Source organism: Phyllopteryx taeniolatus, chromosome 13 (genome assembly GCF_024500385.1).
Source record: "Phyllopteryx taeniolatus isolate TA_2022b chromosome 13, UOR_Ptae_1.2, whole genome shotgun sequence".
NCBI lineage: Eukaryota > Metazoa > Chordata > Actinopteri > Syngnathiformes > Syngnathidae > Phyllopteryx > Phyllopteryx taeniolatus.
Genome location: NC_084514.1, coordinates 21,576,634 through 21,593,508, shown reverse-complemented (window position 1 = coordinate 21,593,508; position 16,875 = coordinate 21,576,634). Strand labels below are relative to the sequence as shown.

General features: G+C 44.6%; 1 protein-coding gene and 1 long non-coding RNA gene across 4 annotated transcripts in view; one reads left to right on the top strand and one right to left on the bottom strand.

Moving 5' to 3' along the window:
* Positions 1 to 10,056, bottom strand: part of sntg2 (syntrophin, gamma 2) — a 117,174-nt gene extending 107,118 nt beyond the window's left edge. Inside the window, exon 1 of one of the 3 annotated variants that reach the window (XM_061795316.1) lies at positions 9,562 to 10,056. In XM_061795316.1, coding sequence (XP_061651300.1) covers positions 9,562 to 9,630 — 69 coding nt within the window. In that variant the 5' untranslated portion in view covers positions 9,631 to 10,056. The remainder of the gene's footprint in view (positions 1 to 9,561) is intronic. The other 2 variants (XM_061795315.1, XM_061795317.1) reach the window with 2 other exon arrangements.
* LOC133487968 (uncharacterized) lies at positions 9,595 to 16,214 on the top strand. The gene is made up of 3 exons (XR_009791514.1): positions 9,595 to 9,725; positions 12,950 to 13,066; positions 16,081 to 16,214. It is a non-coding gene; the product is annotated as an uncharacterized LOC133487968 (long non-coding RNA).
* The last annotated feature ends 661 nt before the right edge of the window (positions 16,215 to 16,875 follow it).

Below are 16,875 nucleotides of genomic sequence, written 5' to 3'. Positions count from 1 at the left end.
ACTTTAGACTACTGCTACACTACGGTAAAAAAACGCATACTGTGCTATTCCTCGTGCAGCCCTGGGCTCGTCTGATCACTGCTTAATTCACTTAATACCAACGTACAGGCAAGAACGTAAATGCGCGAAGCCTACAGTGAAAACAGTGAAAAAGTGGACAAATGAAGCCAAGATGGAACTTCAAAGCTGTTTAGACTGCACAGACTGGAGTGTCTTTGAAAATTCAGCTGGCAGCCTGGATGAATATACGGACACTGTCACATCCTATATCAGTTTCTGTGAAGAGGTTTGTGTACCAACAAAATCTTTTCGCACATTCAACAACAACAAGCCGTGGTTCACTGCTAAACTTAAGCAGCTTCGCCAAGCTAAGGAGGACGCATATCAGAGCGGGGACAGGGCCCTGTATAATCGAGCTAGAAACCAGTTGACTAAAGAAATTAACATTGCAAAAAGAAACTATGCAGCAAAGTTGGAAAAACAGTTTAGCGCAAACGACTCTAAATCAGTCTGGCATGCATTCCAATCGCTGACTAATTACAAGCGACGATCCCCCCAAGCTGAGAACAATAGCACACTAGCCAACGACTTGAATACTTTCCACTGCAGATTTGAAAAGGACACTTTCACACCACACACCCACCCGGCCGCACCCGCGACCACAATCACACCTCTGACTTCTGTGTTAACCATTCATGAACAGGATGTGAGACGCATCTTCAAACAACAAAAGATTAACAAAGCGGCAGGCCCAGACCATGTGTCCCCATCCTGCCTCAAAGTCTGCGCGGACCAGCTCGCTCCAATCTTCACTCAGATCTTCAATAGATCTCTGGAACTGTGCGAAGTTCCATCCTGTTTCAAACGCTCCACCATCATTCCAGTCCCCAAGAAACCTGCAATCTCGGGTCTGAATGAATACAGGCCTGTCGCTTTGACATCTGTGGTCATGAAGACCTTTGAACGTCTCGTGCTGGACCACCTCAAGAGTGTAACAGGTCCCCTGCTGGACCTGCCTACCAAGCGAACAGGTCTGCGGATGATGCAGTCAACATGGGACTGCACTTCATCCTAGAACACCTCGACAGTGCAGGGACCTACGCGAGGATCCTGTTCGTGGACTTCAGCTCAGCGTTCAACACCATCATCCCTGAACTCCTTTCATCCAAGCTTCTCCAGCTCAGCGTCTCACCTGCCATCTGCCAGTGGATTTACAGCTTTCTGACGGGCAGGACACAGCAGGTCAGGCTGGGGGAGGCCACCTCATCCACACGCAGCATCAGCACTGGGGCGCCCCAAGGTTGTGTCCTCTCTCCGATGCTCTTCTCTCTCTACACGAACGACTGCACCTCAGCGAACCCGACTGTCAAACTCCTGAAGTTTGCAGATGACACCACTGTCATCGGCCTCATCAAGGACGGTGACGAGTCTGCATATCGACAGGAAGTGGAGCGGCTGGAGCTGTGGTGCGGCCGACACAACCTGGAGCTGAACACGCTCAAGACTGTAGAGATGATCGTGGACTTCAGGAGGCATCCTTCGCCACAGCTGCCCCTCACGTTGTCCAGCCGCCTTGTGTCAACCGTCGAGACCTTCGAGTTCCTGGGAATTACAATCTCTCAGGACCTGAAGTGGGCGACTAACATCAACTCCGTCCTCAAAAAGGCCCAGCAGAGGATGTACTTCCTGCGGCTTCTGAGAAAGCACGGCCTGCCACCGGAGCTGCTGAGACAGTTCTACACAGCGGTAGTCGAATCAGTCCTGTGTTCTTCCATCACAGTCTGGTTTGGTGCTGCTACAAAAAAGGACAAACTCCGACTGCAACGGACAATCAAAACTGCTGAAAGGATTGTCCCACCATTGAGGACTTGCACGCTGCCAGAACTAAGACAAGGGCGTGCAAAATCCTCTCGGACCCTCCGCACCCCGGTCACCAGCTCTTCCAGCTCCTTCCCTCAGGTAGGCGCTACCGATCAATGCAAACTAGAACTAGTAGACATTCCAACAGCTTCTTCCCTCTTGCGATCAACTTCTTAAACACCTAACCTATAATTCCATTACAACAAGCTGGCAATTTTTTTGACTTGAGTTCGTTGTCACATTTCTGTGGGGCCAATTATGTATTACTCGTGCACTCACTGTAGTTGTCTCGCCATGCTGCACTATTTGCATATACTGGCCACTCATGCCAGAGTAGCATCTGCTCCATTTGCACACTGATTGAGGAGTATCTGTAACATTTGCACAACCAACATTGTCCCAAATTATCAGCGCCCCTTGCACAATGGTCATTGCACCGGTCTATTGCAATATTAGTCATTCGAACTGCTCTAAGTGCTAGAGGACTCTGCATCTTTTTTGTTTTTTGTCAATGTCTCTGTCTCCAAAGTGTTCTGTAAATTGACTGTCTGTTGTACGAGAGCGGCTCCAACTACCGGAGACAAATTCCTTGTGTGTTTTGGACATACTTGGCAAATAAAGATGATTCTGATTCTGATTCTGATAAGCGGCTCAGAAAATGGATGGATGGATTTACACTATGAAGACTCCAATCTTACATACCAACCATTTCTGTAGGCCATAATCTCACTATACGAAAATACATTGCCCATCAAAAATTCATCAGGAAGCATCAAGGTTTGAAAAAGCTATGGATGACTAATGGGATAGCAAAGAGATGTCGAAAGAAAAACATGTTATATAAACAAGTCTTAAAATTGAGAACAAAAGATGATGAACTAAAATTTTTATTCATCTTCCATACCGCTTAGCCTCACTCGGGTTGCGGGCGCGCTGGAGCCTATCCCGGCTATCTTTGGGCGAAAGGCAGGGTACAGCCTGAACTGGTTGTCAGCCAATCGCACGGCACATATAAACAAACAACCATTTGTACTCAGATTCTCACCTACTGGCAATTTTAGTCTTCTATTAACCTACCATGCATGTTTTTGGGATGTAGGAGGAAACCGGAGTACCTGGAGAAAGCCCACGCAGGCACGGGGAGCACATGCAAACTCTACACAAGCGAGGCCGGATTGGAACCCGGGTCATCAGAACTGTTAGGCAGACATTCTAACCAGTCAGGCAGACATTCTAATCGCTTGAGAATTAAATTACAAGACATCAAAATAAATCAGTAAATATTCTAAGCACAAATAGGCTAATAAATATTGATTGAGAATTGATAAGATTTTATCAAGATCAATGCCAAATGTCAATCAAATTCCTTATCAGTTCTCTTTATGATTCCTGAGTAGTTTTATGAGGGTCAAAAAAATTGTTCGACACAGCCATCCACATCAAAGGCAACCTTTTTTTTCTCTCTGCACAAGACTTTTTCTAGCAAATAACAAAGCAGGGTCCGACATTAAGCCTTTTTGAGTGTTGGCCATCCTTTTAAACAGTCTGAATTAGCATTATGTCTTTGACCAAAAAAAACATGACTCTGTAATGTCCTGCCACTGATGGCTTTTTTTCAGTTTATCGTAATAATGCAGTGAGTGATCCAGGAATGAAACATTTGTTCACTTTTACTGAGAATGACATGAGCTGTTTTCATGTCAGAGTTTGGTCCGCATTGCCGGCAGTACGTCGGACTCGTTTCCGGTGAGGGTTGGACTCACCGGAAACGAGTCCGAGTCCAAGGCTGCCCTTTTGTCAGCCTCAGAATTGCATCTCTGCTTTTTGAAGACAATGTGGTTCTGTTGGCTTCATCAAGCCGTGATCTCCAACTCTCACTGGAGCGGTTCGAAGCCGAGTGTGAAGCGGCTGGGATGAGAATCAGCACCTCCGAATCTGAGACCATGGTCCTCAGTCGGAGAAGGGTGGCATGCCCTCTCCAGGTCGATGATGAGATCCTGCCCCAAGTGGAGGAGTTCAATTATCTTGGGGTCCTGTTCACGAGTGAGGGAAGAATGGAACGGGAAATCGACAGGTGGATCGGTGCAGCCTCTGCAGTGATGCGGACTTTGTATCGGTCCGTTGTGGTAAAGAAGAAGCTAAGCCAAAAAGCGAAGCTCTCAATTTACTGGTGGATCTACGTTCCTACCCTCACTTATGGTCACGAGCTGTGCGTCGTCACCGAAAGAACAAGATCCCGGATACAATCGGCCAAAATGCGTTTCCTCCGCAGGGTGTCCGGGCTCTCCGAGTAAAAAAGTACTCAGTGGAAAAAACTACAAGAGTAACTCGTGAGTCACTTCTGATTTAATACAAAAATAAAAATCATTTTTCCCCCAAAATGAGTCACTTTGATTGGCCCACAAAGGGTTTGTGTGCAGCCTTGTGCCGTATGATTGGTGAATTAGATTGGGCGCCACACTGTGATGGAACAGTCAGTCTGTCAGCCAATTTGTCATCCAATCAGGTGTTACTAACCAGAGTCAGTCACACCTCCCTGTTTAAGGCCTTGTTGATGATGCAATCGGGGTAACAATGTTTGACGAAGATACAAGCAGGATTCTATAACATGACCCCATGAAACTTCTGCCTTTTGATGTATGCTTTTTCCTGTCCCCGTGGCTGTTGGGAATTCTGCTAGGACTGTGAGTTCCTCATTCTGCTCTCTGTGAATCGTGGCTTCTGAGAACAGTGAAATATGAGCATTTCCTGAGCGCCTATCTGTGGATTACTAAGTCTTGCATCACTTTGGCCGATCTTCAAAGCCTGTACCTCTCGACTGTGAACCGTGCAGTTGAGTGCCCTAAACTGAACTGTATGCTGGCCTGTATTTAATCTGTCACAGTTGATCTCAAATTGAATATTAAAGTCCTTTCGAACTTTCCCAGTGTGTTGTATTTGGGTCCTAAGTCACACTCGTCCCGTGTCATTGTGTGGTTCCACAAATGTGCATCGACATTTTCCCACGTGTTTGGGAAAATTTGTTATGGTCTAATGCCAGGGTCACCAACGTGATTCCCATGGGCACAAGGTAGCCCCCAAGGACCCCATGAGTCAAATAGCTCACCAGGAATGGGACATTGTGATTTTATTGGAATGTTGTAGAAGTGATCATTTGAAAATGTAAACACTGGCAGAGATATATAGAAAAAAAGTGTTGCATATTGATTTTTAACTGTCTTCAAATTATTGTGAGAAATCATTAACATGATTAATGTCTTCACAAATTAATATTAATTATGAACAATAATATATAATAATGTATTAAAGCCAATTTGTGAAAAAAATGTTTCGCAAGTGTGTATCAAACTGGTAGCCTTTCGCAATAATCAGCACCCAACAAGCAGTTCTCAGTTTCAGTTTCTCAGGTTGGTGATCCAAGGACTCTAATGAAACAAAAGTTAGACTTTTTGGCCATAATTCCAAAAGGTATGTTTGGCGCATACATTCGCCTGACTTTGGTGCAGGTAGCATGGGTTCAGTTGCCACTTAGTGATGGCGTGAATGTAAGAGTGAATGTTTTTTGTCTCTCTATTTGCCTTGAGACTGACCACCATTGTTGATAGCTTTCAGTTTTACTATTACACACCTGTAACTCCCACCTCTGTCCACTGATAGGACAGTAGCTGGCCCGCAATGTTTTAGAGAGGTCAGAGAGAGGCCAGAAACTTGAGGCTTGACTAGATACAAATTTTTGGAGGGTATTAAACTCCTCTTCCTTTTTTAATTTTGAAGTGAATAAGGAATGCAGCCTTCTTATGTTTAATAGCTATATGCATTCATGTGCATAAGCGAGAAGCACTGCACACTTTTCTGGCTGTCCAGATTCTCCCATCGACTTAAGTCTGTCATTTACGTACCTTTATTTAAGATACGCACACTCCCTGGCAGATCTGCCCTTGCGCGTACTCTCCCAGCCATTAAAGCACATTTCCTCTTACTGTACGTGCTTCAGACACTGTAGTAAGTCAAGTGCCCCAGGAAAGTGAAACATCATATTGCACTTGAAGACTAGATGTAGTTACAATATAGCCCACTAATAATATTGTTTAAAAAAGACTTCCAGAAAGCTATCAAATTTATTTAAATTGCCACAGCCACAAAGTTTTTTTCCATCCATCCATTTTCTACACTGCTTATCCTCACTAGGGTCGCGGGTATGCTGGAGCCTATCCCAGCTAACTCCGGGCAGGAGGCAGGTTACACCCTGAACTGGTTGCCAGCCAATCGCAGGGCACATATAAACAAACAACTATGCACACTCACATTCATATCTACGGACAATTTAGAGTCTTCAATTAACCTACCGTGCATGTTTTTGCACACAGGCACGGGGAGAACATGTAAACTCCACACATAACCCAGGTCCTCAGAACTGTGAAGCAGATGTGCTAACCAGTCGCTCACCGTGCAAGCACAGGTATCCAGCCTCCCACTAATTACAACAACTACATTCATCATAATGGCATAATGGTGAGTTTTATATTTAATCACTTGTTTTTATTTGTTTTAACGCTGAGCACACTCTCCTTCAAAGTGTAAGTGTCGCCGGAACAGTATGCATTCTGACTGGCCAACTACAATTCATCCGCTACATGAGGCCTTTTCAAATTTAAAGTGTGCTTTATCTTTTACACGAATTTCAATGACATTCTCAAGTCTTAGGAAAAAGTGAGGAAAACAATATCTAAGGCTTGCAGGCAGCCTGCACTGTCAATGCATCATTCTTCTTTGGTGTTTCGGCATTCATTCACAGCTTACACACAGTTGGCCTGTCAGAAGTCAGAAAAGGGAGAATACACGTAAATGATGTGCACAAGTCCAAGTGCATCAAAAAGGTCTGAGAAGCGAATGGGAGAATATGGCCCAATTTAATTTCCTAGCTGACGTGTTTTAAGAGTGGGTCTCTCTCAGCTGCATCCTTGGCATTGATCTCATATAACCTTAGGCACTTTGTGAACTTAACAAGGCAGTCACAGCATTGCAGAGTATAGAGGTAACACCTGAGCAAGGTAGTGTGCCATGGTGGTTTAGCCTCTCTCCATGTTTAGAATTGGTTTATTAAGGTCACGGAAGGCGACAAGTACAAATTTACATCATGCAACTTAGGATGAAAAAAAAGTGCCTTCAGCACTTTGTTTCTAATCAGCTCAACCATTACATTGGGGTGCAAAAAAGTGCAGTAAAATTGATTTCCTGCATTTTTTTTTCAAATCATTTTTTTTTTTAGCAACATTTTATTTTTCAAAAGCCTCATTGAAATATGCATTCAGCACTCTTGATGGATTTCTCATGTCTTGGCCCCTTTTTGCAAACTGACAGTGAAAAGTATTTTCTAATCACTTTTTTTCTAGACCAACATCTATCAGAAGTCAGACTTGACTTGAAAAACCTTTTGAACCATCATTCTATGTTATGTTTTGTGTGTGTGAGGCTTGAACAGTGGTGGCATATTTAATGAAACTTCACCTCTCAAGCTCCATCCAGTTGGATGGGAGCATCAGTAAACAGCCATTTTTTGATCTGACATTCACAGAATTGTCCTCAAGTGACTCAATTGATATCTTGGTTGTGTGCCAAGGGTTATCCTGCTGAACGAAAAACCGTCGATCCAATCTGAGGTCAAAAGCGCACTAGAGCAGGTTTTCTTCCAGGAATTCTCTGTACATTGCTGCATTCATCTTTCAATCCTGGCTTGTCTCCCAGCTCCTGTCGCTCAAAAACATCCCCACAGCATGATACTCCCACCATCATGCTTCATTGTACGTATTCATTGTAGGATGGTATTGGCCAGATGCTGAGCCATGCTTGGTTTCCCCCAAACTTGACGTCTGACATTCACGCCAAAAAGTTTAATCTTTGTCTCATCTAAACAGAGAACTTTGTCTTTCATGGACTGAAACTCCTTGAGGTGCCTCTGGGCAAAATACAGGTGGGTTGCCATCTGCCTTTTACTAAGGAGTGGCTACTGTTTATCTACACTACCATACAGGCCTGATGAGTAGGTTACTGCAGAGTTAGTCCAATCCTCTGAATTTACCAAAGGTGGACCCCAATTAAGCTGGAGAAACATTTTAAAGATGATCAATGTAAATAGGATCCACCTCAGCCAAATGTTTACCTTAGCGACAAAGGTAGAGAATACTTGTGTTTTTATGTTTAGCAATCCATTATGCGTACCGCTTCTCTTCACTAGGGTCGCAGGCGTGCTACAGCCTATCCCAGCTATCTTCGGGCGAGAGGTGGGGTACACCCTGAACTGGTCGCCAGCCAATCAAGGGCACATATAAACAAACAAACAAACATTCACATTCACACCTACGTGTAATTTAGAGTCTTCAATTAACCTACCATGCATGTTTTTTGGATGTGGGACAAAACCAGAGTAAAAAATAAATAAATACATTTTTAAAAAAGAAATCGCACACAGGCACAGGTGTCTGTCTATGTGCTAAACATTTTCGCACCATGCCGACACTTACGTTGATTTCTTAATTTTTTTATGTTTGATAACTTTTTAACCCGATTTCAAATTGTTGCGAATGGAGATGTGAGATGTTCACTGTACAGCACCAATATTTGTGTCCCATGATTCACTAAAATCCGCACGATGGGCGACTGGTTAGAACATCAGCTTCACAGTTCAGAGGTCATGGGTTTGAATCTGAGCTCTAGCCTTCCTGTGTGGAGTTTGCATGTTCCCCCTGTGTTGTCTTTTTCTTCGGATACTGTGGTTTCCTCTTACATTCCAAAATCATGCATGTTAGGTTAAATGAAGAATAAATTGTCTTTTGGGTGTGAATGTCAGCGCAAATGTCTGTTCGTCTATGTTTGTTTATACGTGTCCTGCGATTGTTGGTGTCCAATCCACGGTGTACATGGCGTCTCGGCCCAAGTCAGCTGGATATAGGCTCCAGCACACCCGCAATGCTAAGGAGGATAATCTGTATAGAAAATGGATAGATGGATTTACTGAAACCTTATTTTTCCTGAACTTTTGGTTCGTTTCCAAATAGTTTGCTCTTTGGGGTGTTCGAAGGTTCCACTATGTGCATGTCTTCGTTTTTATCACAAACTGTACAGTATTTGTGATTACATTTGATGGAACTTTGACTGTGGAATAAATAGAAATCTATGTTTCTAGTTCTATCTATGAAACTGTGGATTTGATGACCACAAATGCCTTCTGGAATTAATAGAATAGTATGCATCAAATCATCATTGGCTGGGACATGAAAGCTCGCAGATATGACAAGTGAGCTTAAAGAGCAAGAATTAAGCCGCAGACTTTCCTCCCTTGTGGCTCATATTTCCGCTTTTAAAAGGCAAAGAAAGGTTCTCTAACAGAAAGGAGACAAATGGGAAAATATAAAAGATGAACAACAGGGAAACAACTTGTCAATCTGCTCGCGGTTTTCCACTTCAAACAGAAGTCGGACATGCTGATATTATTTTAAGTTTGACATTTTTCTGAAGATTCAAAGCAGAACCAAGCTTAGCTTCTACATTTTGTAAACTAATTGCGTTTTTTTAAATGTATTTTTGGCAGTATTATTTTTTCATTTTTTTTCCCGCTGAGACAATATGTCTCGGGAGGAAGGTAAAATGGAGTTCACAAACGACAAAAAAATAAAAAATAAAATAAAATACAGGTTTACTGACCGCCGTGGGCAGCAAAAGGCTGGCGGGTTGCTCGAGACGTTGAGGGTGCTGCTCCCCGGGCACATTCATCTCCCAGAGCCGCTTCTTCTGCTCACTTCAGCGGACTTGATCAAGGCGACATAGTCCCAAGCGGAAACCACATCCGAGCTCCACCAAAGCCGCCCGTGAGTCCCTCGCTCGGTTTCAAGTACGCCACCGACTTGCTGCCGCTGACCGACTGCCGGTGGCGAACAGCGGCACGGATGTCTCTCCGTATTCTCCGCACGCTGCGTCACATTAACCCCTTCGCTGACACGACACGGAGAACGTCTCTCGAAACACACTAAGTACCGTCATCTCATTGAAATGTTTCCTTATTCTTTTTTTTTTTTTTTTTTAATCCGTAGCAAAGGTTAACTGTTGCCCATAAAGTTTGTAGGGGAAGAAATGTGCTCAACGATTATAGTAGCCTACATTTGAGACGATAGGAATACCACTAGTGTCCTCAAACGTTTTACACCCAGAAGGCGACTGTACCATTTAAAAAAAAAAAGAAATCGTAGTTCTCCAACATCATGTCCAACATGACGTTTTCTCATTCCTAAAAAGCATATTTCATATTAAGTGGTTGTAGTTTAAACATTAACACCGCACTTAAATATAGGAAGATAATTTTTCAATTAAAATGTGTTCAGAGGTGACAGAAGTATTTACGTTCATTACGCAAGTAGAAGCATAGGTATTAAGCAGAATGCGCTTGAAGTGTCAACTCAAGCTTTTTACTCAAAGTGCAAAAGTAATGGTTTTAAAACAACTTAAAGTGTAAAGGTAATGCAAGGGGGAAATTGTAATGACTTGTTTATAATTATGAATTACCCAATAATTGATGTAGCGATTATGTATGAAGTAAGAATTGTGCTTAATTTAGAAGGAAACGATGAGTTGGAAGCGGCGCCTGCGTCACTTCTGGGTTATCGTAATTTTAATTTACAGCGTTATAAATCAAGATATTTGAAATATATGAGGGGCACCACGTCAATGTTAATTTAAACCCAAATATGCACTAATCTGGATTTTTAGTATACCGCAATGTTGGACTTTGGACATTTCCAATGTCTGGAACACGTTTGAGGCAGGCGAGTCAGGCTCCCGAGTGTTCGGTCGGCCCGGTCCACACCGGGAATAGGTGGAATCGACGGAAGGGAGGAGGGAAAAAAAGGAGGAAAAGCAGAAGGCCAACGAGTTCCCAGTCAGGACGTCTCTCGGGTGTCTCTGTTTGCAAGACGTTCATTGCGTCCGCCTCCGTTCCCTCGGACTGAGTTCGGGCCCCCAAGCAGGGTAGCTTGGAGCGCTTGCAGGAGGCTCTGCAGCCGGGGATCATCCGATGTGTCCTTGCCACCTCGGGTGAGGTGGGCGTCCTGCCTGGCCCGGTCGTCGGCGAGTTGGTAGGGGTGAGACCAAAGGAAAAACTTCTTCACCAAAAAACTCAAAAACTTCTCTGCTCCGGCCGCTTTTATGGCCGGAGCTCGACAAAAAGGGGGATTTTACTGTGCCTGCATGGGTTTTCTCCAGGCACTCCAGTTTCCTCCCACATCACAAAAAAGGTTGATTGAAGAATCTAAATTTCCCGTAGGTGTGAATGTGAGTGCGATTTGGTTGTTTGTTTATATGTGCTCTGCGATTGGCTGGCAACCAGTTCAGGGTTTACCCCGGCTCCTCCCCGATGATAGCTGGGATAGCCTCCAGCACACCCGCGACCCTAGTGAGGAGAAGTGCCTCAGAAAATGGATGGATGGATTATTTTGTGGTTTAAAACCAATGGAATAAAATATGAATTATTGGATTTAAGATAATGAGACCATTTCCTCACCCTGCATTGTTTCATGCTCACCCTCTTTCATACCTGCAATGAATGTTTCAAATGTTGTGTGGTGTGGGGAACATTACTATTTTCCATGTGACATTTGTGGTGTGGGGTGAAAGAGTTCATCTGGTTCAGTTAACAACATATTTTACGTTAGACATTAAAGTTTGCAGCAATACAATCACTAGTGACGTTTATGTAAACTTCTTAAAATATTAACTCCCAGTCGAGTCACAGACTGTCTTATGAACCCATGTGTGTAGAGTCGTTCCGTCGCCCGTGGGTGTCGCTGTTGCCTGTTCCAACTCCCAAGTTGCGGTACTCAACAGGGTGGAGGCGCCTTTGTTGGTGCAATCCTTCGACTGGAGTTAATTAACTTAGCGTCCGGGGACAAACTCGCCATCCTTGGGTCTCCGCTTTGAGGCGCCAGGCAGCCATGATTCACTTAGCGTCGGCATGCCAAAGCAAATGTCTGTGTCTTGTTTTTCATGCTTTATCGTGGCTGATTCGTTTAGCGTCTGCGTGTGATGTTGCATCTCGCCAGCCTCTATCGTCTACCTCGGCGGGGAGCGGCGGCGAGGCTGGGGTGCCGGGTGCCATCTTTTGCGTGGCATGTCTGCTACATATATATATATATATACCAAATTTTATAGCTGAGATAACTGTAACAAATGCAGCCCTAAAAGGTGCACAAGCCAATGCAAACTGTAGGTCGATCCCAAGCCCGGAAAAATTCAGAGGGTTGCGTCCAAAAGGGTATCAATGTTAAAACTTTGCCAAACAAATATGAGCGATCATCTAAAAAATTCCATACCGGATCGGTCGTGGCCCGGGTTAACAACGTCTGCCCCGGCACCGAGAAAGAGAAATGGAGTAGGGGTTATTTTAAAAGAAGAGTGAGCTAAGAATGACTTGGAGGTGAAAAGAGTATCAGATCGAGTGATGAGACTGAAACTTGAAATTGAGGTTGTTATGTATAATGTCCCACAGGTAGGATGTGACATAGAGGTGAAAGAGAAATTCTGAAAGGAGCTGGACGAAATTGTTCTGAGCATCCCAGACAGAGAAAAAGTCGTGATTGGTGCAGATTTTAATGGACATGGTGAAGGAAACAGGTGTGATGAAGAAGTAATGGGTAAGTACGACATCCAGGAAAGGAACATGGAGGGACAGATGGTGGTAGACTTTACAAAAAGGCTGTAGTGAATACTTTTTTCCAGAAGAGGCGGGGACATAGGGTGACCTTTTCCAAGCACTGGTATGTTTTGTCAGTGTCAGCCACTTCTTAAATTTGTCGTTGGTATATACCATGCAGGCAACCTTTCCATGACAGCCCATCTGGATCGACAAGTTAGAGCGCAAAAAACATGGATACAGACAGCTTAATCTAAAACAGAATTTTGCTAACGCCAAAAAGGATGACAATGTTTTTCCAAAAAAGAAAGGGATGACGCTACGACAATATAACGGCGTTTAACGCTGGTCTCGTCGAGTGTTCGATTGACCGTGGTGAGATCGCAACCATATCACTGTACACTTCCCCAGAAACATGGACTGTCAACGGACATTCGGACTCAGATTCCAATGAGCCTGATGGCGATGCATCCTTATCTGAGAGCAGCAGGGCATCTTCCCCGAAGCCCCCAGAAAGTCATGGAAGAGGTAAGAACTTGTTAACTTCAAAGCTAACGTCCATGGCCTCAACGATGACTGCCTTTTACCATTCTTCATCATGCAACGTGCACAAAAAAGCACAACAGTTTGTCCTACGATTCTATATGTTTCATGCATCCAAAAACAAAAACATGGATCATCGTTAGCTAGATGTATTGGATAGATTTTTTATTATTATTATTGTTCTTTTATTGATAGACAGTAGTGCACAAAAATATAATTTTCTGACAATGTGATGTGTGTAATATAGATTTTTATTTTTTTTTACCTTTCCTCATCGTCGTGTAGCAACAACATAAATATTTTATGTTAATTGTACATATTTCTATAAATAGCAGTTGGTGCAACCAGCAGCAGATGCACTCCAACACCTGTTGGCAAGAAAGGTGAAAAAAAATATTTTTCTCCACTTCACACACCAGCAATAATGTTATTGGGCTCCCCTATCTCTGAGGTTGAGATCCCCGAGGTGGTTAAAAAGCTCCTCAGTGGCAAGGCCACGGGGGTGGATGGGATTTGCCCGGAGTTTCTAAAGGCTCTGGATGTTGTGGTGCTGTCATGGTTGATATGGACATTGCATGGACATCGGGGACAGTGCCTCTGGGTTGGCAGACTGGGGTGGTGGTCCCCCCTTTTAAGAAGGGGGACCGGAGGGTGTGTTCCAACTACAGGGGGATGACACTCCTCAGCCTCCCTGGTAGGGGTACTGGAGAGGACGGTCCAGAGAATCAGTGTGGTTTTCATCCTGGCCGTGGAACAGTGGACCAGCTTTACGCCCTCATCAGGGTCCTCGAGGGTGCACAGGAGTTCACCAACCAGTTTACATGTGTTTTGTGGACTTGGAGAACGCGTTCGACTGTGTCCCTTGGAGTGTCCTGTGAGGGGTGCTTCGAGAGTATGGGGTCCCGAAGCCACTGACATGGGCTGTACGTCCAGTGTCAGAGTTTGGTCCGCATTGCTGGGAGTAAGTTGTAATTGTTTCCGCTGAGGGTTGAACTACGCCAAGGCTGCCCTTTGTCACCGATTTTGTTCATAACTGTTATCAATAGAATTTCTAGGTGCAGCCAAGGCGTAGAGGGGGTCTAGTTTGTTGGCCTCAGTATTTCATTTCTGCTTTTTGCGGATGATGTGGTTCTGTTGGGTTCATCAAGCCATGATCGCCAACTCTCACTAAAGCGGCTCACATCTTAGTGTGAAGCGGTTGGGATTATAATCAGCACCTCCAAATCTGAGACCATGGTCCTCAGTCGGAAAAGTGTGGAGTGCCCTCTCCAGGTCGGGGATGAGATCCTGCCCCAACTGAAGGACTTCAAGTATGTCAGGGTGTTGTTCACGAGTGAGGGAAGAAAGGAACAGGAGAAGTGGCTGAAATTAGTTCCCTCCGTTGGGTGTCTGGCCTTCCTCTTAAAGATAGGGTGAGAAGCTCACCCGGGAGGGGCTCAGAGAAGACCCGCTGCTCCTCTGCATTGAGAGGAGCCAGATGAGGTGGCTCAGGCATCTGATTAGGATGCCTCCCTGCTGAGGTGTTCCGGGTCCCACCGGGAGGAAACCCCGAGGGCGACCCAGGACATGCTGGTGAGACTATGTCTCCCGGCTGAGCAGGGAACGCCTCAGGATCCCCCAGGAAGAGCTGGATGAAGTGGCTGGAGAAGGAAATCTGGGCTTTCTTGCTAAAACGACTGCCCCTGCAACCCGGCCTTGGATAAGCGGAAGAAAATGGATGGATGGATGCAATTGATTTGCCTCCCATCACTCCTAGCAATGCGGGCGGCACGGTGGCCGACTGGTTAGAGCGTCAGCCTCACAGTTCTGAGGTGCGGGGTTCAATCCCCGTCCCCGCCTGTGTGGAGTTTGCATGTTCTCCCCGTGCCTGCGTGGGTTTTCTCCGGGCACTCCGGTTCCCTCCCACATCCCAAAAACATGCATGAATTGGAGACTCTAAAATTGCCCGTAGGCATGACTGTGAGTGCGAATGGTTGTTTGTTCCTATGTGCCCTGCGATTGGCTGGCAACCAGTTCAGGGTGTACCCCGCCTCCTGCCCGATGACAGCTGGGATAGGCTCCAGCACCCCCGCGACCCTAGTGAGGAGAAGCGGCTCAGAAAATGGATGGATGGATGGATCACTCCTAGCAATGCTGTTTCATCCAGTTCCTCCATTTTGGTCGCCAAGCTCTGAAGTGTGCATCGGTGTAATTGGTGTACCAGGAAATTGTGCTCTGATAAAGATTCCGCGTTCTTTGGAACACAAAATGAATTCAATAATTTATTTTTTTGTACAGTAGAACCTCACTATAATTGGACTAATAGGGGCCGGGGGTCGTCCATTACACTGAAGCGCTTTTTTTGTGGCCATATGCGCCCATATTACTTTACTGTACAAAATTATTTGTTTGTTCCTTTTTGTATCCTAAAACACCTAGTACAGTACAAAGTTAATGTCAATAAAAATAAAAAAGATTGAAAATGTTTGAAATGTTTTAAATTTGATCCAAACTTACCAAGCTGCTGTGCTTGGTCATGGTGACGTTGTTGTAGTAAGAGGCAGGTCGAGGCGGGTCATTTTCATGAGCCGCGAGGAATTAGTGTGCTTCCTAGTTCCAAATCCGTTGACATATACGAAAGCCTCGACAAAAAAAAAACTGTTACTGTACCAAATATTGCATCTTCCATATTCCTCAGTATTAACACCATCACCATTCCACTCTCTCTGTGCAACACTCTATACATATAATAGACAATAGACAGAGTCATCATCACCATGGCCTGGAAATGTGCCACATTCAACATGGCCACCACATAGGCACGGGAGGCAAGTCTTATGGTTGGATCTAGTCATATTGTATATCTGTGACCCGGAAATACATCAGTCCCGGGGGTCCGGGGGTCCGTTGTATCCGATATCCGTTATATAAGGGTCTGTTGAATAATTACTGGCTATTAATGTGTTAAAGTCCCACCAACCCTAACATATATGTGTGTGTACTCATATGCACACCTACAGGTCTTCAATCAACCTACCACGCATGTTTTTGGGATGTGGGAGGAAACCGGAGTACCCGTAGCAAACCCACGCAGGCATGAGGAGAACATGCAAGCTCCACACAGGCCGGACCAAGATTTGAACACCGGTCGACAGAACTGTGAGGCAGATGTGGTAAACAGTCGTCCACCGTGCCGCCATATATATGTTAGTGGTTTAACAACTCATTTTGTCAGCGATTCGATTCGTATTACGATTTGTAGTTGCCAATTCGATTCAAGGACGATATTGTTTCATCTAGGAGAAGAATCACCTTTATAGTCATGAACACGCATGCATGCACATGAAATTTTTTCTCTGCATTTTACCCATCACAGTGAAAACACACACTTGTTAGTGGAACAAACTGGAGCAGGGGTCAGCTGAAGCGCCCGGGGAGCAGTTCAGGGTATCAGTGTCTTGCTCAATGACATGTGGTCAGGGTAGGTGGTCTTTCCTTTCCATGGCATGTGAATAGTAAATAAAACCTTATAATTACATTAAATTGTTCCATTTGATTTTCTTTTTCAATCCAATAATTTCAATGATTTCATCATTAAAATAGCTGAATTTTCATATTTCCTGTTCAAATACATGGGAAGCGCAGTTACGAATCACGTTGAGTCATCGCTCCCATGATGCGTCAAGAGACCACGCGTACATCCATTCAAGCAGGCTGTGATTGATCCGTGGCTTCACACAAGAGACATTGGTGTTTCCAAAGAACTTTCTAGAGCTAAAACGTTTTTGAACGTTCCTGCATGTTTTTGCACGTTT